General features: G+C 37.1%; 1 protein-coding gene across 3 annotated transcripts in view; it reads right to left on the bottom strand.

Annotated features, from left to right (window-relative positions):
• Positions 1–2,136: 2,136 nt before the first annotated feature.
• Positions 2,137–21,499, bottom strand: part of SLC25A12 (solute carrier family 25 member 12) — a 45,462-nt gene continuing 26,099 nt past the window's right edge. The window contains exons 10-18 of one of the 3 annotated variants that reach the window (XM_083864873.1): positions 20,029–20,113; positions 19,416–19,574; positions 16,165–16,217; positions 15,887–15,967; positions 7,438–7,578; positions 5,966–6,104; positions 3,551–3,709; positions 3,274–3,364; positions 2,137–2,741 (exon numbers count right to left, since the gene is read on the bottom strand). In XM_083864873.1, coding sequence (XP_083720999.1) covers positions 2,561–2,741; positions 3,274–3,364; positions 3,551–3,709; positions 5,966–6,104; positions 7,438–7,578; positions 15,887–15,967; positions 16,165–16,217; positions 19,416–19,574; positions 20,029–20,113 — 1,089 coding nt within the window. In that variant the 3' untranslated portion in view covers positions 2,137–2,560. Of the gene's footprint in view, positions 2,742–3,273; positions 3,365–3,550; positions 3,710–4,225; positions 4,359–5,965; positions 6,105–7,437; positions 7,579–15,886; positions 15,968–16,164; positions 16,218–19,415; positions 19,575–20,028; positions 20,114–21,499 lie in introns of those variants that run through there. The other 2 variants (XM_083864874.1, XR_014590505.1) reach the window with 2 other exon arrangements.

Here is a 21,499-nt window from a genome sequence, read left to right as displayed (position 1 = left end):
AATCTGTTACAAGCTCATTGTTTTGCCAGAAGAGCTGGTTTTTATATGCTTAAAATAGGTTTATATTCCTTAATCATTTTCATGTCCAGGAGTATTGTCATTGTTTCTTCATTGTTTAACTTTTCTGTTTAGTTTTGGTCTTTTTTTCTCTTTTTCCTTATCTTAGTTCTGTTAGTATGAGCAGCTTATAGAGACACAACAGTTCTTCAGAAAGTTTTCTTTTTTGGTGGGTCTGGAAGTGAAATGTGTTTAGGCTTCCATTGGTGTTAGCATTTCAAGTGTGTGTCCCTCCCTTTTCAACACAACCACGCTGCTCAGTTTGCAGACATTTATCCTATTTGTTCTCCTCAACCCTACAACAGCAGCTCTGTTCAGATGAGAAGGATGTGAACTGTGTAGGAACAGGCACATCAGGGGGTGGTTTGTACCTTTAGGCAGAAGAATTCTTAACAAGCAGGAGGTCTCTTGGTTTGATGGTTTTGGAGGGAGGAGGTGCTTGGGGTTTTGGTTGATGGTTCTTGTGGGTGTTTTTATTGACATTACTTTTCCTTGAATCATACATATCCCTCACACGTCTGTTTTCAGAAATGCAGTAGGTGAGGCTTTCTTTCACATACATACAGGTCATATGGCATTAATTTTGTATATTTTCAACCTTACAATAATTTTCAATTATTAAATTTATTACTACTCTCTTTATTCCTGCTTGTGGTCCTCCCTCACAGAATAGTTGAGTACAGATTATTAAAAATGTTGTAAAAGCCCTACCTACATCGTTGAGACTAAAAGTGATGCTAGAAGCTGTAAATGAGGATTGTGGAAGCCAAACTCCAGTTTTGGAGCTGCAAGAAATACAAATGCTGTTGTACACTGTCAAGTGTCCTAAGGCCTTGATCAAGGCAGTCAACAAGCTGTGACTAAGATTAAATGTCAGTGGGTCTCCACTGTTTTTGTCTATTTAGAAAAGCACGAGACAAAATTCATAGATCCAGCAGAGAGTTCCAGAAGCCTGTCTCTATCCAGAAAACAGTACAGAACAAGAAATTCCTTAAACAATACAACAAATAAAGAAGGAAGCCGCCTAATGGGGTTATCTATATTCATATTGCAGAATAGTGATCAAATTTCCAAGGTCAGTGTACTGTAGCCTCTGGCTCACTAAAAGTTATTCAGCACCGAAGTAATTTTTACCTTCCTTAGAGGCTAGAGCTGGAAAAGGGCTGGTCTGTGTAGTGTTCAGTTCTTAAGCCATTTCTTCATAAACTGACTTAATCCCTGATGGGCCTGCTGTCACCCAATTAAGAAAACAGAACGTGAAATCAGTTTATACCACTTGGATATACTCTATTCCAGGATCTTTAACCCTGTAAGAAACATGTAAAACTTCAGTAAGCAAGACTGGAAACCACCCCTCTCATCTCTGGCTGCAAAGATGATGTGACTCATTTTCCTCCACAGCAGAAATCTAAACTCCCCTATTTCCTCTGACATTTTTGCACTTAAATATTATACTAGGAAAACTTTTGGCAGACACTAAGCCAGAAATAGTTCAAGCTTTGACTTTCTCTTCTTCTTTTACTTCCACTCACCTGTAAATAAGAACAATCAGTTTTGCATATAAAAATAGTACAAAAGTAGGTCCCCCCCCTCAAAAAAAATAACCTAATCTCATGGTAAAACATGGTAAATCTAGAAATAGAATGCTTTCAATTCTTTATAACAAGTTTTCTATTCAAGAAAAAAAGGCACTCTGAGTAATAAACTCTGTAAAAAATCTTGAGTGTGTTAGTAACTGGCAGATCTCTCACTGTGTTTTGAATATGCTACCATAGAAGTAATATCTATTACACATTTAGTATTGCCATGTATTTTGAGAGAATTTCTTGTCACAAAGTAGTGCTGCAAAATAAAATACTGGCATGTGCTCATCTAATTATTGTATTCTCTTAACACTTACAGCACATTGCATTTCAATTTCTTTGCTGTAACTAGCAGTGAGGGGCATTCCTGCAGAGGCTCTGTCCTGTCCTGTCCATTCATTAAATGCATCTGTGCATCTTCACATTTCCTCTGTGGAGGGAAAAACAATCATACTGGATAACTGCCTATAAATTCAAAGAAGCAAACTGACACAAGTGTTTTTAGACATTTTATTGTCACGATTGTTAACAAAACACCTTCAAAACATCTGTACATTTCAAACTATTTTGAACTGCAATACCCATTATATAAATGTACGTGTATAGATGCCCTGATGTCTCTGTACAAAGATGTACAATATGTACAGTAACATTAAATGCAAGCTGTGCAAGGCAAAGTCTAGGCTACAGCTTCATGCCACTGGTTAAAACAAGGCAGAGAACCACAGCTTCAATCAGTTCCTTGTGTATAAATAAATAAATGCAGGTATGTATGAATATTTGAAAGGAGCAATTAGGTTTGCAAGCTCAGTTCAGCTAGAACACATGCAGCTGACTGGAAAAAAATACAGCAGTACTCTTGTGAACTCTTTTCACTGCATCACTTTGTTCATTTGAAACATCTTTTCAGGACTCAGCTTCTAGTGTGCTTGAGCCGAGGTGGTGGCAGGAGCTCGAAACTTTGGAAGATATAAACCAAATTTATTTTCTATACCAGCAAACGTAGCTGTAGCAAGTCTGTATCCTCCTATATGTGCAGGGTTAACAGGAGGAAGATCTGAAATTCGTGTTTTTGGGGTAGATTCTGATCCAGCAGGTTTGCTGTTTGGACAAAGAAAAAAGGTTATTTTGTTAGTCTAGATTTCATAAGAAAGGACTTTAAATAGACTTATTCAGGCTTAAATACTTAAGTCTTTTGTCTGAATATGGAAGACTGTTAAAGTTGGCCCTAATTAATTGACTCTTATGGTGAAGTGAATGAGGTCAGATCACTACTTAATTTTAAATCAAACCCAAAACTGAAGTTACATTTTTACTGATACTTTTGTAAATTCCTTTAGCTTCCAGTGTTATGAGGAAAATGGACAGAACTATCCTGCTGCAATGGAAATACAAATTAGCATACTGAAATAAATATGAAATGGTTCTTAATCTCCTCATCTGATTAGAAGTGGCATGCAAGTTTCCCTCAATTAATAAGGACGGGGGGATTTTTTTTACATGCTGCAATTTTAAGTACAGGTGCTCGAAGTCCAACAAGTTTTAATGGGTTTCATGCATGAAAAACTTCGGGATTTTTTCTTTAAATTTGGCAGTTATTTTGTGCAAGCTAAATAGCAAATACTTGACTTACTGGCCTCCAAAATCAACATATAACCATCTCTGCAGAAGTTCATAAGTGACCAAAGTAACACCAAACTGGGGTGAAGATCTGAACACACGAGCTGTTAAATATTACAAATCATAGTGTTAAAACAAATAGAGCAATTCCTCAGGAGAGACACTAAACATTTTTAACAAGGTGTTACATTTTTCACAATCAGACCTTGTAAATACTGCTCTGATTTGAGTCCTTAACAAAGCAAATGCCAATTTGCAGATTTGGGGTCAGCCTTAATTTTTTTTCTCACCTCCAGCTCCCTTCCACAAAGCTGAAGGGCCTTCTTCCCTTAGAATCTTTCTGAAGCAGTCAACAACTCCACTGTATGTTGTCTGACCAGCGCGAGCTGCCACTTGCAGTCTTGTCTTGATGACATCAGCAGGGGTTACCAAAGAAGCAGCAGGCACACCTTTTAGAAGAAAACCACATTTAATTTGCACAAAGGATCTTGTAAAAGATGAAACACTTACAACTGAAAAATACAAGTGCAAACTTTCATATTTTTTACAAGGGCTAGATGTTACAAAAAAAATGCAGGTTCTTACACTTGATGTTCATATAAACTGTTGTGCCTGAGATAATCATTCTGACTTTCTTCTAAATTTAAAGGCTGAAACTGGTAGTAAAGGAAATAAACTATCAAAACACATTCTCAGCATGTTCTAGCGGTCTGGCCGTAGCAGTAGTTTGAAACAAGATAAAATTGGCAATATATGTAGTATATAAAAATTAGTTGTGCAAATTTACTGTATTTGTTTATACTCTACAACATATTTTGCAAATTACATAGATGATTGATTTGGGAATTGAATCCTGTGCAGCCATTGTTAAAAGTGTTGATGAGAAAAACTACTGCTTAAAACCCCATCTCAATTTGTCTAAACTGCTGTTTGGACTGTTCTGTAGGAGAATAGATGCTGCTTACTTCAGTAGGCAAGCCATAAAAAGACTGAGGACAATGAAGGTGTTTTACAAGTCTGCTTAGTACCAACAGCGTGATATTAGCCAACAGTGATGGAAGAACAAATCTCCACTTCCAAGGCACCACTCTCGGCTTTCTAGTCAAAGGAAAGGAGAAAGTTTTCAGAAATGTACTCCACAGTATATAACTGTGTTATCTGAGATATTTCTGAATACTTCTGAATACTATAAAAACTTCATCCCCCTACAAAAAGGAACCATCATCTGACTTAAAATCATGAAATTAATTTTGACTTCTGTTAAACTTTTACAATTGTTTAATATTGAATTAAAAATGTTAACAAGTCACTGGTTGCATAAGTGATGATAAATTCTGAAGTGTCACTGACCAATTCAGGTTTTACAGGAAAACAACACAAGCACTGCAGTTAAGCCTGTGAGCATACACAGACTGCAATCATATGCAGATTTTCCTTACAGGCAGATTCCTTCAGACTGTATTCTTTGCCTGCTGCGCACGTGTAACCGGGATTGAGTGAGCAATTGAGAATGTGAAATTTGCAATTCAGAGAGGCAGATTCCTGTACATGCTGTAAAACTAGGCCTATGAGATTTACATACATTTTTAATAGGGTTCTTCTCCAAGTATAAGCAACACAGAGACACTAATGAAACAAAGAAAAACTGTGAAGTTTGCAGTCTAAAAAGTCTTATAGGAGACACAAATTAAAAATATAATATATATGAGTATTGTATGCATATAATAAGCTAAATAATTTTCTATTTCTGGCAGCTCTGAAATACTAAAGAATGAACAGGGCTACGAATCTGTTAGATGTTTCCTAAGTGGTCTCCCTTCCCTCTGGCACGAGGAACACACCAACTGGCACCGAGAAGGTGCAGCCAAAGCTATGCGGCAAGTCCGACATGGGAAACTGCTGTTCACACACAGGCACTCACAACTGACATACAGATCTGTATAGTGACTCCTTACAACTGTCACAAGTAGCAAAGGGTCTTGCTCAGCCCAGTGGTGTTTCTGAACTGCAGATTCTGACACTGAATCATTCCCAGTTGCAAGGCTGCATGCAGATACCTGGTTTTCATCTGCTGAGCTTGTCCTTGGCAGTGCAGAATCTGGCCATCTCTATCTGCATGTTTAATATCCACCACTATAATTCCTACATCTAGTATTTTCATACCCCTTGTCTTTAGTAAAAACAACTTTTTATCATGCCTGCATATTGTCTTTATACTAAACTTGTTTGAGATGCTGTAAAATATTTTATATTTCAGAGTATGGTACTTCTTTACAAACTAATGTCCTATTTTCAGCAATTACATTTGAACAAAGTTTCTTTTCAGTTATTTCAGAATCCAAACCTGGATAAGTCATCATTTTCTTCTTAGCTGTTATGATCTCTCATTTTATGTTCATCAAAGATTCAAATTAGCCTTCAACTCTGAGAGCTCAGTAACAAGTAAAACCCCATTGAGACAGACAGATCAAATTTGACTACAAGTTGCTGAGCTGCATTACGCTGTTTATCCACATTATGCAAATGTAATTAGCTCTCATCAAAATTACATCGCCTCCCACTAAGAATAAAAGTGATCAAATTTAGATTAAATCAGAAACAATGGTACAGTACCCTTCCTTTATATGGGGCTACCAAATGAATATTAAATATTACTCACTAAAAGAAAAAAAAAATTACTTTTAGGAAACATTCTGCAATATTACCTGCAATGGCTCCAGCTGCAAGGAGATTAAGCCCTCCCACATGGCCACTTTCATCAGCAAACATCAGTTTACTATGAGCATAAACCGGAAAGTAGATTGCAGAAAAGGGAATGTCTCTGAGGAAACATGCTTTGGCACCCTGACACAGAGCAAAGAGACATAATGCAAATAAATTCTGTAAATGAGGCTAAAATTGATATCCAGCAAGCAGCTTGAGCCCTGAAAGTACAAACTCATTTGATGTACCATATAAATAACACAGAAAATAAAATGTCTCAGGAAACAAATGATACAGGGAACTTGAAAATAAGAATAAAGCATATCTAAACTAAGTGTCTGGAATGAGAAGATTCAAGGTTCATGTATCATTTTAGTAAGTTATATATGACATCAATCCTGACATCAGTACTTAGGATAAATACTTTTTACACACTGTGTGTCCAATGGCAATGAAAGAAGTGACAAAGATCAGTCTTTATGTCTTTCTGAAAACCAGGGAAGCAGGAAGACAAGTCCCTGCCAGCCTTTTTTCCACCAAACACAAAGACACTACTAAAATACCAGTAAGCACTGTAAGACCTCACACTGATCATCATCTGTTTGACCAAAGAAGCTGCACTGGAAGATAAGCAAAAAGAAAAAATGCTGCAAATTGGGTGCAGTTTAATAAGGAAACACAACAGTACCAAATTCAAAACAAAAGCTTCAGTTCTAAAAGTAAATGTGCACATTTTTAAAGTATTATTGCAGGTCTATGGGCAAATCACATAAAGCAATGTTTTCTAAGTGCACAGCTAATGTAACTGCTGAATTTACGTATTACCCCTTGCACTGGCAGAAGATACAGGAAGAAACACTCTTCCTTGTTTAAGGAAACTAATAGCTTCTGCTCCATTACACCTGATCTGTAATGATGGCAGTAAGTATACCTGCAGGGAAGGAATCTGTTGACTGGCATTCTGCTGAAGTACCATACAGAACAGGCTTTTTTCAGCGGAATTTATTGACAAATCCCACCACTTAACTTCTTAAAAATCTGAATCCTACTAAACTTCACTGCTGTTTCACTGCCATCAATTTATTAAGACAAAGAGAATATCCTGCTGCAAAGATAACAATAGAGATACAGAGATTCAAAATAAATATAAGAACAACACACAGGGAAAGCTAAAGAAACTTTTCACAAAACCCCACCAAATGAAATGAGCAGTGCCAGAAGCCAGCAGGTCTGCAATACAGGACTCCCTGTAGCTTGGCATAAAAGCCCAAAGGATAGAATGGGGGAGTATTTTTTTGTATCCCACTGCCATTAATATAGAAGTGAGTTTTCTTCAGTTTTCCACTGTGGGGCTGCCCTGCAGGAAGAGATTGGTTTTAAATTCAAAAGATGTCTTTGTTTTTAACAGGTTTTGTTTCAACAATACAGAAGTTTAGCATAAAAAGATGAAGGCATTCGAAGCAGAAGTACATACCTTATAAAGACCAAGAAAGCCTAAATCTTTTATAACAGAGAGGGCACTGACTCTGGGTCCTGTGGTAATTTCTCCTGCTACCTGCAACCGAATCTTTACAATCTCCAGAGGATTAGTGAAGATGACCTGGGAACCTCCTGCCTGCAAACCCAAGGAAAAAGAAAGTAAATTGCATTACCAGAATATGTGGTGACATATTGACTTTTGTAAGGTGATGGGTGCCTTCACTTCTCACTGCATTGGCAGATATTCTCACGTAAAAATATATGAGAGATAATAAAGCACCTCTCTGGAAGTCAAAAGCCTCAGATCAGAAATCATAGGTTTCTAAAAATAGATTTTTACATTTTTATTTTTATAGCCCCCTGAGGTGAATTAATTTGGTTTGTCTCTGCTTTTCTCTTCGACATCACTTTCTAGAAGTCATTGCTGTGTTTAAAAGTCTATCAGATATTACAGGAAATACTAAACTTAAATAATCATTAGACTTGTGCTACTAGAGCATCAAATACACATAAAGAAGACCTTATGTTTATTCAATAACAATCCATCACCAATGTGTAGACATGCTATTTGCATTTAGAAGTGATGCTGTTTAAAAGGTAAATTTGCATTTAACAGCGTAATTTTAAATTATTAGAAAAGGTGTTTGGAGTTTTGTTTAGCAGCCTGTAATAGTCCTAAGTGGAAACAAAATATAAAATTTAAATAGGAAGACTAACATTTCAGAATATGATACTAGATAGAAACAGAAGTCGTATCTTTGAGCTGAGCAAGACAGATTTTACTTGCAGGAAATACTCTGTTGGCAGTGCCGAAGGACTATCTTGCAAACTTCCTAGCAGTAGTGCTGTAAAGCTGCTTCTGATTCTGCACTTTAGCCAAAGACTTTCAAAGAACTGTGTCCCAGGTTTGAGAGAGATTCAATGTGACAGTTCAGTTTCAGACTTTTTAAACCTGTTTAAAATGACATGTTTAGATTTCTCCCTGGTTTGCTGTAGGTACTACCATTCACTTCTGAAGAAGTTTGTGGTTCATCACAATCCGGCTATATTTTACTAAGCTTGTTATCCTCCCCTATTCCTAAGCCACCTTTTTTCATTTAAAAATTAAACCCACTTCCTTAAAAATTATGGCATTTAACCACTTGAATACAGCCAACTATAAAAAGCATTTCTTGCACAATATAAAAGCTCCTCTTAATTTTGATTGATTCCTCCAAGCCATCAGATTTTAGTGAAGTAGAGAGATGCAGAACATCTGCAGTTAAAACTTTTTACCACTTCTAAATTGCCCAAGCAATAAATTCTTTTTGTGGTGCTGGGGGGTTGGGAGGGGGGTGTGGTGCAGTAAAACCAATAGTCTGATACAGCATCTTCTCCTGGACAACCTGCACAGTGTTCTCTGCTGACTGACTGACAAATGAACACTCATCCTTTCTGCATATAGCACAATCTTCCTCTCTCCAGCAGCAGGCAGAATAAATCTGAGATTAGCCCTGGTGCACAGTTTAGAAGCTGGCAATCTGAATTATTCTAGCCTAGAGACAGAAGAGCATTGCAACCTTCGTCAGCTCTTACTGAGAATGACCCAGCACTTCAGCAGCATCTATGGGCTGGGGGCAAGAAGCCTTCACTGACCAAGCATCCCATACTGCACTGAGCCTTTACTGAGCACTGACAGCCTTTTACTGCAAGCCCTGTTTATTACTGCACTCAATATTGACACTTAAAATCATCACTGCAACAGATTTACTGAAGCACCTTGACCCAAACAGTGGGAGATTAACCACTGCTTTTGATTAACTATCTCCACTGTAGTAATTACTGTCTTTAACACTTCCCACTCAAATAATCATCTATACAGTTAATTTTAATTTTATTCCCTCACTTCTTCACCTCTCCCAAAGCAAAGCAAAGCCTTTGCTTTTGTGGACATTTGTTGCAACCAACGGGAAGATCACAAGAACTCTCAGACCAGCCAAAGGGATTCCCATCTTCTCTGTTCCTTGGACTTACTGCATTGTGTTTCCTCAGTTTTCTGACACCACTCACCACCAAAGGCATTCTTTACTTCTCATCTCACCTTTTTCAGTTTATACACACCTATGCATGCAAGACAAAAGGGCTGTCTTGCTAGGCAAAGTTCCAATCTAAATAAAAATTATAAAATTTGCATCTAGAAAATTCTGTTAACCTTTTTTTTGTTTGTTTGTATTGCATTAAGCATAAAACCAATTTCAAATGTCTAGCATTTCCCAGTATAATTTTTAAAAAAATAATTTTAGTAGATAAAAAGTTAAGCAGTGTGTTCTGGCTACATAATACAATGGACCACACAAAAAAATTCAAGTAACTTTAGTTTGCGACACTAAGCTAGAAATTCACTCCTTCTAGACTATTACCAGCTCCTGCCTATTAAATATGTATTATTTGCTTAAATGTGTATGTGAAATTCCATTTTTTATTTTTAATGTTAAAAATTAGCACACCCTGCAGAGCAGCCAAAATAACTTTTCCTATTTGCCTAACACCCACCACAGAAACACAAATAGGCCAATTTGTAAACATTTCTACCCTGAATTCAATCTTCCTGCAATTAACATTTTCCTCTCCTAGGTGCACAGCTGCCTGCTTTTCTGTTAGCATCAGCCATAGCCCTTTTCTGATACAGAAAGCAAAAGACTCTGAACACAACACATTTTATTAGTAGCAACACTAATTAGAAATACAGTGTTACAAATTCTATATAGTTAATACAGAATTATGTATTCCAACAGTATTAGAAGATGATTTGGTGGTCAGGTTATTGAGCAAAATAAAATACAAGAAAAACTCTACGCTTATATTATTGGCAGAAAACCCACTGAAAACCTCTTTAATTACATCAACATAATGAACATTGAATATTTACAGTGCTGACAGACTTATCAACAGGCAGCTTCCTCAAAAAGAGCTGTAACTACTTAGATACCCAGTTAAATACTCCCTATTAGCAGTATGTCCTTCTATCCAAGTCTTGACTTACACTGTTTTACTTGGAGCTTGGCAAACTTTCCTGCCCAGCAGTGGTTTGAACCACACAGGGAGGAGCTGCATTCAGTGGAATGGCACAGATGAGTTAGGTCCCTCAACGGATCACAAGTACAGACAGGACAAGCATTTACTTTAATACAGAACATGTAACACAAGAAAACTCACTTTTTCACTGTGTATTTTCTAAAGAATAAATGCAAGGGTGGTTTGTCAGTTTGTCTGTTTTCTATTTAAGTAAAAGGTGGCTGGCTATCTATCTGACAAAGAATGTGTGAGGCAAAGCAGAGTGCTGCCTTGGGGAGCAGAAGAGCACTCTGCAGAAAAGGACGCAGAGGAGAATGACACAAAGGATCTCCAAATAAAAATGAACTGGAAGCATGTAGGTTTGCAGTACAAATCTCCACGCTCCTGTGCAAATCATTAGCAATCAGCATCACTCTTTTTCAAAGTCTCTTACTTCAGCTGTCAGCTATGTGTGTTAAATCCATGTGCACGTGTATATGCACACAGAGGTATACATTGCAGTCCCTGAATTGCTTTTGGAGATGGTGCAGTAAATCTAGATTTCTCTCTCATAAATCCTCGCTTCACACATAAATTGCAACAGACACTTTAAAAAAGGTTGACAAATTTGTTTCTGAATGGAGGTTATTCATACACATCAAAAATACCAGTAATAAAAGCTTCTACTTAACCTTAATGTCATGTAAAATAACTCTACAAGGAGCAAGTAAAGGAACTAAATCTGACAGCAAAGGTTATGAGAGAAAAGATGTAGTTTGAGATCCCACAGCAAACGCCCCATGACATGCCAAAGGCTGAAGGAAATACACAAATGACCCTGCAACATGAGACCTCTTGCCCTTTCCAATTCCACCCGAGAGGCATATGCTCCAAAGGGGAGAGCCCTACTTCAAGCCCTTCCTTCCTTCCTTTTAGAAACCACCACATCCTGGACCACAACGATGTCCCACAGAAGCAGCTAAATAAGATGTTACTTAAAACAGTCTTATTTAAAAACATCAAAAGAACTTGCATTTCTTTCTCTAGGCAAAGCTGACATTGTTCATGAACCTAGAGTGAGCTTACTGTCTCTTTTATTAAACAATCATTTTCTACCTGATTTTAAATATCCACAATAGAAATCAAGGTAAAGCAGTAAAGTTTAACGCTACTAACCTTATTTTTGTAAAGTATAATAAAAGAAGTAACACATCCTCAGGGGTTTGAAGGAAAAGCAGTCTGACGGTTATAATTCTGTATTTTTGTGCTTGTTAAACAAAACCATTAACATTTTACATTATTCTTTCCAAACTAAGTGTTTGACACATTCTTATTTGCCCGATAAACCTATATGCATTTTTGTATATATGTATATTTGCATAATTTGTATGGAAATTATTTCTTATAATGATACAAAAAATATTTAGACTGAATCTTAGAGTTAACATTTATGAAAACTTCAAAATCAGTGGTAAATTTGAACCTCTCTGCGTATGTATGTGCAAACACAAACATACATGCACACATCCCAACCTCTAATTATCAACAGATGCATTGCCTACATCTCCAAAGGTTCTCAAGACCCTTTCTGCCTGGTATCCCACATAGTCTTTCTTCCTACAGCATAAAGCAAAAACGTCTTTCTGAAGAAACAAAATTCATCCATTTGAAACGCTAAGCACCACGCACAGGATGGGAAGACTCCATTTCTTCCTCTGTAACTCATAGGAATTACAACGTAAAATCCCAGAATCTTTGACTACTGTAACAGTAATCATGAATCATCCACCCAGCATTAGATATCTACTTCAACATTGCTTCCCAGGTGAGGATGAGCAGTTCCCTGCAGCACCTTGCCCTTCACGATGTACTGACATGAGCCATGTGTGTGAGCTCCTGTGGGAAGCACTGTCCATAGCAGGCATGCACTCCCTGCTTCCCAGCCTCTGTCGGGACAGAGGGAACTATCGCCAAAGCCTCACAGTTTCCCTGCAACTCAAAGCTAATGGGAGCTGAAAACTTCAAAGGCAGGAATGCCAGTTAATCACTGAATTACAATGAAACGTAATTCAATTAATTACAGTAACAGTAGGGAAAGAAATTGTTGGCTCTGAACACGTGTAAATATAGATAGTGCTGTTAATGATTAACAAACCAGCGTACTTCAGGCAGGTACAAAGATGGGATTTCAGTTTCATCCATCAAGGACAAGAGCCCTTTCACTGACAGGTGTGACCTGACTGCTGTAACAGAGCTGCCCCCACACAGCTACTCTGCAGTTTTCAAATACAGCTACAGCTTGAGAGCAGCTGGGAATATTTGGGCTCTGAGAAGACAGACCCTGCACCTCTCAGTGACATTTACACTGCCCAGCAGCCAGCAGATAGGTTTAAAGGAGCAGAGGGCACGGGCTGCCTGCGGGAGGTCCCTGCCCTGCTGTAAGGAAGGAAAGACAACAGACAGGCAGCTGACCATAGAAACAGGCACTTCCTGGGCGAACTCTGGGAACTGCTGAGAGAATGAAGATGTTTCTTCTTACTGGGAACATGACTTTCCTCCATAAGCTTACAGAAGCTGAGAATTATTGGAGCCTGAGAGGTAAAATTTCGGCCAAAGCAGTTCAGTCTCTCAGGGTCAGCATTTCTGGAGGAGGGACGTGCCTGTGAGCAGTCCCTTTGCTGGACAGTACAGCACTGCTTCCAGATACTCCAGAGCTGAGGATACTGACCAGCCTACACAGGGTCTCCTGAACCACCACTGTCTTAATGTGAAAGGTTTCACCTGTCCTTGTATGTGGGTCTTAGAAGACTGTAACACCATACATAAGCTTTGATACAGCACTGCCATCCAGAGAGGAGAATTTGTCATGTCTGCTGGAACCCTACCCAAGCTGCCACCACTTCCTCACAAGAATTCTTTTGATTGCTGTTTGAGGACTGTGGCATGCACCATGTGCTTCTGCATGTCTTGCAAGAGGGAAGGCTTTTACAAGTATAAAAGGTATCTGATGTAAACTCTGTAAAATGGCTGAAAATATGCCTGGCTTATCTGGTTCATCCATCAGCATTTCCATACCAGAAATTATCAAAAACTACATTATTCCTGTTAATGAGGAGATAGTTCAACACTAAACACAGGTAAGTGAGGGTCAGAGACAGAGTCCATATTAAGTCCATCTCTCAGAACTACATGTGGGCATAATGCTATTTCTTTTGATATTATGACAAGTTTAAAAAGTATTTTTTAATTTTAGCTTATATCTATAGCATACTATTAGCAAAATATTTAAGTGTTGAACAGTAACAAAAAGCCTCAAAAACCTAAGTTACCCTAATCCAAACGCTGAAAATAATTTTGGCACATATAAAATCCAACCATTCCCACATTAACCCATCATTTTGTACTAATAGAGAGAGAAGGAAGAGAATAAAGGAACAATGAAACACACTCAAACACAAAGCCTTTTGATCCCTGCAAGGAAATGGACTAAGCTTACTTGTGGCCCTTCCTTGGATGCAATTGTTGGTTGCATCCCATAGTATTTAGTAGAACAACAGAACACAATAACAACAGAAGCTTGAAGACCAACACTATTTCCAAGCAAGTCAACATAGAAAAGAGCTGTCAAAATGAGAACTAAAAGGTCTGAGGATGAAAAAAAAGAAAGACTAATATCTAACTGCCCCTGTTTTAGCCAGCTGATAATTTCAGACTCTTAACCTTATTGGCTTGCTATCAAAGATTCTGCTATTTAGGAAAAAGTAGAATTGCTAAAATTGAACTAAGCAGCAGTAGAGACAAAAACAATCTTCAACTAGTAAGATACCAGATGATCCAGAGGAAACTACAAAGAAACATCCCTCAGGCTGCTAAACTGTGACCAACATTGCTTCTATAATTTTGTTTAAAATTCTCCCAGATTGAGTGAGATTAGTATCTTGAAAAAGGAGATGAAAATATCAGCTCAGACAGTCAGCTAGAAGGTGTTGTGTTTGGACAGAGTACAAATCTGCTCATCTTTGAAAAAAACACCCAAATCTCTGAAAGCTTATCTGAAACTCAATTTCCCCCCCATTTTTGCATGTTCATTACAATAAGACAACAAAGTTATTTTGAAAAAGGAGTACCTAGCAAATGAAAAAGGCTCTAATGTATACTGAATTTAGTATTATCTATTCCAGTACAAAATAATGTAAAATAATAAAATTCATTATCAGATGTTTGATTTTAATTATGAATTTAAGCACAGCACAAATACAAATGAATTATATTCTCTGCCATTATAGATGGCCTGTGTTTGCTTTCTATGTTACTGAGCTTTTTAGAAAAAGGTTAGTCTTCTGCTAGCTACACATTAGAGCTGCTTTCTCACATTTCTCAGAAAATAAACTTTGTACACTGACAAGTGAAGACTCAAGCATGTACCAGGCTGCCAAATTCAATCAGGCAGAACTTTAAGCAGTCTCCCTCCAGGGCTGTTTCTTTGAATTAAAAGTTTGCAGAGGTCAACAACCTTTCTGCCCCAGGTTTTGTTGTAAGCCAAGGAGGTTTTATACCAGCCTGTCAGCCTACTCAACTGGAAGTCATTAGTGTTCTCTGCTACAAAAGAAACCCAACTCAAGCCTTAAACATATTATAGGGTTAACAACTGTTGGGGAATCCCACAAATGAAATTAGCCAATGTGCAAAACCAAAAGAAATCTATAATCAATATCAATTCAAACCACTTACAGATTGCTAAAACATCCACTGAATTACAGCCCTCATTTCAACAAAAACATGGTTTGTTTTTTAACTATTTGGATGAGGGATGTAATTAACATCTGGAGTAACATAGCTGCATTTTATACCGAGTCATTTAAACAGACAATTCACTCATACATGTCACCTGAAAGGTAAGGCTACGTTGTTCATTTTTTTCCGTATTTTCACAACAGTAAAAATTTCACATACAGCAAGCTGAAGAGTGTATTTCTTTTCCTTCTTAAACTCTTCAGCAAGAATTCGACTTTCTTAAACCACTGTGGACATCTCTATCCCTCCCCTGAAGGAAACTTAATCATGCCTATAATCCATTCTCAAGGAGTACTGTGTCTTCTCAAATGATGAATGGCAACCCAGTAGAACATATGGAAAGGGAGAATAGGGCATCCTCTTCTTGGGACTTAGTGAATAAAACCACTGCTGAAACTGAAAGTTACAAACTGGGCCAAAACAAGCACATCATTCCAAGAGAACTTAACTCAGAAGTATGCTAAGCTTTCCAAACAGAAAAAGTCCTTTTTTTTAGTTCTTACGACTGGGTGAAAATAGAGCACTCCTGTACAAAGCACACCCATTAACTGTCATTCCAACTACTCCGGGCATGACTGAGAATCAATGTTTCCTAGGAATACAGGACAGGTACTTACACAGCCTCCAGCAAGGATCTCTGCAGGAAGTGGAATGGAACCATCTTTCTTAGTAAATTTGTCTCTGACAAAGTCATTAACCTAATAAAGATACAATATATTACACACTATTTTAAGTTATTTTTCCTCCTTATTAATATATATCAAGTACATCTGTAGCCACATATATTAGAATGTTTGTAAGTGGTCATCTTTCACACATTTTAGAAAATAAATCCTGTGCATGTTAACAAACAAAAGGACGCCAGGGAGGAAAGGAAAAAAAAAAAGATACGTACAGTTAGCTTAATAGCCTTTTCTGGAGCAACACCTATCAGCTGTGGTAACAAGCCTATAGAAACAAAGACATCATAAGGCAACATTATCTTCCTAATAGAGAAAATAATATTTTATCAGTGTTGTACAGAAATGCCTTTCTGCACAGGAATATCCTTTGAGGTGGATGGCATTTAAGTATGGGATGCTGCTAGAGCACTGCATATTCATATCGGTATAATTTTATATTACAATTTCTGTTGAAAATGATAATGAAATCATCATATCTGCGACCAGATCTGCCTTCCTCGACCAAGTCAAGCCTGATGCTGTTGCTGTACAGAAGGAAAAAAGTTTAAGGACCAAACATATACTTTGGATATTTCTACTACGTAAGAGTTAGTTTGACTTTTTTAGCCCCTTGGCATCATTCTGCCATAAAGCTTGCCATCACTTTTTAAAACGGGACAGTAATTGTGAGATATACACATGACTCTGTAAATTATCAACTCACTTCTACCTGACTTACTAACCTGAGTTTTCTGAAGACTCAAATCAACAAAGGATATAAAGGTTTTCTCTTGTTCAGTTCAACATAGTAGCATTAACTTCTTTAAACCCTACTACTAATGAGCATTTTTTATCTTACTAAGAGGACGTATTAGGGGACACAAAGTGATTTTGACAAGGCCCTTGCTCCTGGAAAATAGCTAGTATCAAAATGAACTGTCATTTGAAAAATGCACATACACTTTTTTAGGAACTAATAGGTTTAAGACAAAAATCAGTAGATGGCAGTCTTAACTTCCTAAAATAACACACTATAATAGCATCTGTTATTTTTAAATCCATTTTCGCCACAGTTGTTTTGGCATAGATCATAAAACTTAAAAGAAAGTTGTTTTTATTAGAAATAGTCACTTCCTAATGTTATTCCATGGTTATGAAATATCATTTTGTTAAAAGTGTTTGCTAGTTAACTAACAAAAAACCCCCACAGCAACAAACCCATATCAATGCCACCTTCCAATATTTGTTAAGTACAGAGAAATCATAGCTAAAATGTGATAGTTCAAAATTCCAGAAATAGTCATTCTGCAGAATTTTTATACTACTTTCTTAAAAGGAAGCTCAGAACAAAGGTGCCTTAATAGAAAGTGTGGCAGTTAATATATGCAGTGTAGTGTTTTCTTCCAACACAGTACCTTCTGTGTGATCTACAGACTCACTAAGCTGAGGAAAGGTAGTTATTAAACACAAAGAAAGGTTGACAGTAACAAAAAAAAGGTGCCTTCCCAGCCTGAATTTCTGATCTTCTGAAAAGACAATCCAGTTCTGCAATTCCTATACTTAAAAAAACCAAAACCACCAGACCAAACACCACAAGACAATCCCCCCACTCAGTTTTTTAATCAAGCTGAACTCACTGGGAACACACATTTGGTGTGCCAGAGAGCCTGGGACAGAGCTCTCGTGCCCAGAGAGCATGGTTTAGTGAAGGACCTGAGAAGAAACTTTATTAGTTCTGAAGTTGGGTGTCAAGAAGCAAAGGTGTATTTTCTTGACCAAAAATACTAAGTTTTAATTTAGAATTATAATAGTTTTAATTCCCAGTTTGTGTTCAGTTCTATTTTTTAAGCTGCAGGAAACAAATACCCTATTGTACCATTATATTATGGTATAGATGTATTGTTATATTACAATACAATTAGGATAATCCAGCTCAGGAATGTAAGAACCCAGTAAAAGACCCACAGTCAACTCTGTAAGTGTTTCTGCTGCTTAGTTTAACATACTTCCAACAGAACATCTAAATCTCTGAATCCAAATCTTAGCAACATGCTGACCATTAACTGTAACAGTTTCAAAACAACTACATGAACTTCTTATCCTAAACAATCTTAAAGACAATTATTAAACAGGCTATTAAAAAGTGTAGCAAATTGACATTCTTTCAAATAAGAACTTTTTTTCCAAGTGTAAAACACTGCTTTTAACTCATCAAAGGAATCATCCTTGATTTCAAAGTGTTTGAAATAAAGAAATAAGAAATAAAATAACAAGTTATTTTAGATGCTGCTGTGCAAAAATGGGGAGGGGGCAAGAGAAAGAAAACGGTACTGTAGAACAGCACTGAAGAATCAGTCTCATAGATGTAACTCAAGTATTTGGTTTTATGAAAGAAGAAAAAAGAAAACTATTTACCAGTAAGACATAATTTACACAGACTACAGTTCTTTTATTAACTTTGCACCAACATATTCCTTCCCTTACTCACTTGCATAGCAGAATCCTTAAAGACCACAAAACACTCTCTAGCCAGAACACACAGACTTTCATATGCAAAAACTTCTTAGATACTGTCCATAAAGGACACTGTCCAGTGTCTTCACTGCCTGAACACATCACAAAGCAGAACAAAATGCTGTAGCCATGACATGAGTTTGCTGCAGCTAAAGAAACAGGTGTGCCAATTAATAAATACCTTGCTGATCCTCATTAAAACTGTGAACTTCATAAAGCTATGGGAAATTACCATTAAAATAGAGAATTCAACTAAGTATCTATTCAGAGGGCTGGCAAGGACTTGCCCTATATGTAAGTCACCTTACCAATGTGACTAAAACTCAGCCTAACTGATAAAAAGATGAATTCTTAACCTGTATCTTAGAGTGTTATCTTTTTCAAAATTACAATTTTCTGAGTTTCACTGGTGATACTTTAAAGTAAAACGGAGCAACATAATTCAACAGCAGAATGCAACTTCTGTTCACCAGATAAAATTATAAAACAAGTCCCACTACCTGTAAAAGCGTGAGGCATAAGATCTTGAATCCAGTTTCCAGATACATTTCCAAGTTACTGTCTTTTGTCTCTTAACAAAAAATATTTGCTGTAAAATCAATCTTTATTCCTCAGTTGCTAATCTGTTCCTGATATCTGACCCCAGCTGAAAGTTGCAATCCTCAATTTGTGAGATTACAATTATATCCTCAGCAATTACACCCCAAAAATTAGGTCTTTCAATTACTTAAGCAGCAAAGAGCAAATCACTAACAACAACAAAAAAGCTCAGTTTTTTCCCAGCAACTGTTTATGATGAAGGGTACGCAATGGAAGATAAATACTGAGCTCAGAAATGAAAGCAAAATTAGACATGATATCAAATATTCTGATTCTCCCATAGGAAACTAGCTGTTGAGGTATTAAAATAAAAAAAGGGGGACAGAAAATTACTGACTTGATGTATATATATATATTTTAATTCACTTACCTCTGTAGAGACCAAAAAAGCCTTCAAAACGCAAAACCTTTTTAAAGCAGTCAAAGCTGTTTTTGTACATCAACTCTCCTACAACAGAACCTGTGGTGCGCTGATTCTGCATCCGAGTTTTCACCAAGTCTATGGGATATACTGCAGTAGCACCAACAGCTGTAAGAAAGCACCTGGAGAATTATTTCTGCAATGTCATTGTTGGTGGAGTATATAATTATTGTGATTATTTTCTACGGCATTTATTTAAACACAAAGAATATATAAGCTGGTAAAACCTCTGGTATCTTGGAGGTAAGAAAGAACAACAATAGAAAAAAGTCTCAAGGAGAATGGATTACACTGTTACATAAAACAAGGTGTGTAGAATGAAGAACACCTAGCTGAATTACCATTAAGGAATTTTTTTACTGGCATAGTTTCAAAGGACTGCAGAGGGATTCTAGAACCCAAGTGATAAGGCAAGAAAGGGAACAGCACAACCAAAATGGTTCCAACATTCGATTTTACACATGTATAACCAAAACATCTACCTTAGATAAGATCAAGTAGTCTGGCAAAACAGTGTTAAATTAACCCAAGCTTGGAAACAGAAAGCAGAAATATTACTCACCTCCAGCAACTGAGCCTAAAGTGAACCTGTAAGCTGACTCAGCTATCTGGAGCCAAATAGGTCTGCCTGTTTCTCCAAAAGATTGCTGTGTGAGGGAAAAAGAAATGAAAAAAAGCTTGAAAATCTGCACAGGAAAACAAAGGCATCTGTGAATTGCTTTTACAATGGTACAGAAAGAATCTGATAAAAATTAGTAGCTTTATGTTCAGGAGGAAGAAGAAAAAATGTTTATTCTGCCTACTGGATAAAGCACATTTTCCAAATACTCCTTTTAGAAAATATTCCTTTACATATTCCTGGTTGTGCCAAACCAGTACACTGGTTTAATCAAAACAATGATGCTCAAGAAAAAGAAGACAGAAACTCTAAACAACTTTGCTATTTTCTATTCTGTTGCCTTTGAATTTGAAAGGCATGGAACTCCATTTTGACTCAAATAAAATTCATATTTCAAAAGGAATTTACAGAATATCTCACAGACAGGCTCTATCAGCACAGGACATATTTTAAGATTACATATCCATTAATGCATAGCACAAACATGTGATTTCATGTCTTCAAACAAGTAAAAAGTCAATTGTTCCTAAAAGTATTGTCCACAAGATTTTTTCATGCAGCAGCTAATTTACAGAGCAATGCTGACCTCAACCCTTTCAATTACATGCACTATTATAAATGTATTAAGTATTCTAAGTAATACAGTCTGCACAGAAAATATCTGCAGAGACTCCTAATTATGTTATTATATGGCTATTAGAAACAAGGTAACTGATTAACAAGACGTGTTCACAAATTGCACTATAAAGTGTGTAAGACAGGCCAACTTTTCATCCAAACATAAATAAGACAATTAGAGAAGAACTGATACTATGCAGCATAATTTGTTTGGGCTATCTAAGGGGCCAAGATATTAACTGTTAAATTCCATAGTAAAGCAGATACTAAAGTCCACTTTCCAAACACAAACCTGTTTTTCCTCAAAGTACCCTGTATTGTTAGCAGATGTGCTCCTGTCACACAGCTGGAATGTCCACAGACCCCAGACTGATGCATATTAGGAATTTTCACAAAGATTACCACACACAACTTCTCAGCTCCCTCTGCAAGGTCACCCAGCCAGGAAACACTCAGCTCACTGAAGCACCACAGAAAGACAGTGCCTGCCTCAGCACAAGCTACTCTCTTTGGACTGGTGTTACACTGATGTGCAAAAGCCTGCCTGCATTGCATAAGGTGTTACATGGTACATATATACTCAATACCTGACAAAAGCCTGTGAGGTCAAGATGAGATCATTACCTCTAAAAAACCATGCATTATATTTTATACCATTTTTCCACAGAATAAAAAGGTACAGCTAAAATCACTTCCCTCCACAAGACATTCTCCTCCCCCACAATATAGCTTAACAGAGAAGAATAGAGAAATTCTAGGTAGCACCAAAATTACACACTGCACATGCAGACAAGCA

This window comes from Zosterops lateralis (assembly GCF_965231275.1).
Source record: "Zosterops lateralis genome assembly, chromosome: 7".
In the NCBI taxonomy this organism is placed as follows: Eukaryota; Metazoa; Chordata; class Aves; order Passeriformes; family Zosteropidae; genus Zosterops; species Zosterops lateralis.
Note: the sequence above shows the minus strand (reverse complement) of the source record. Positions and strands in the feature narration are given on the sequence as shown.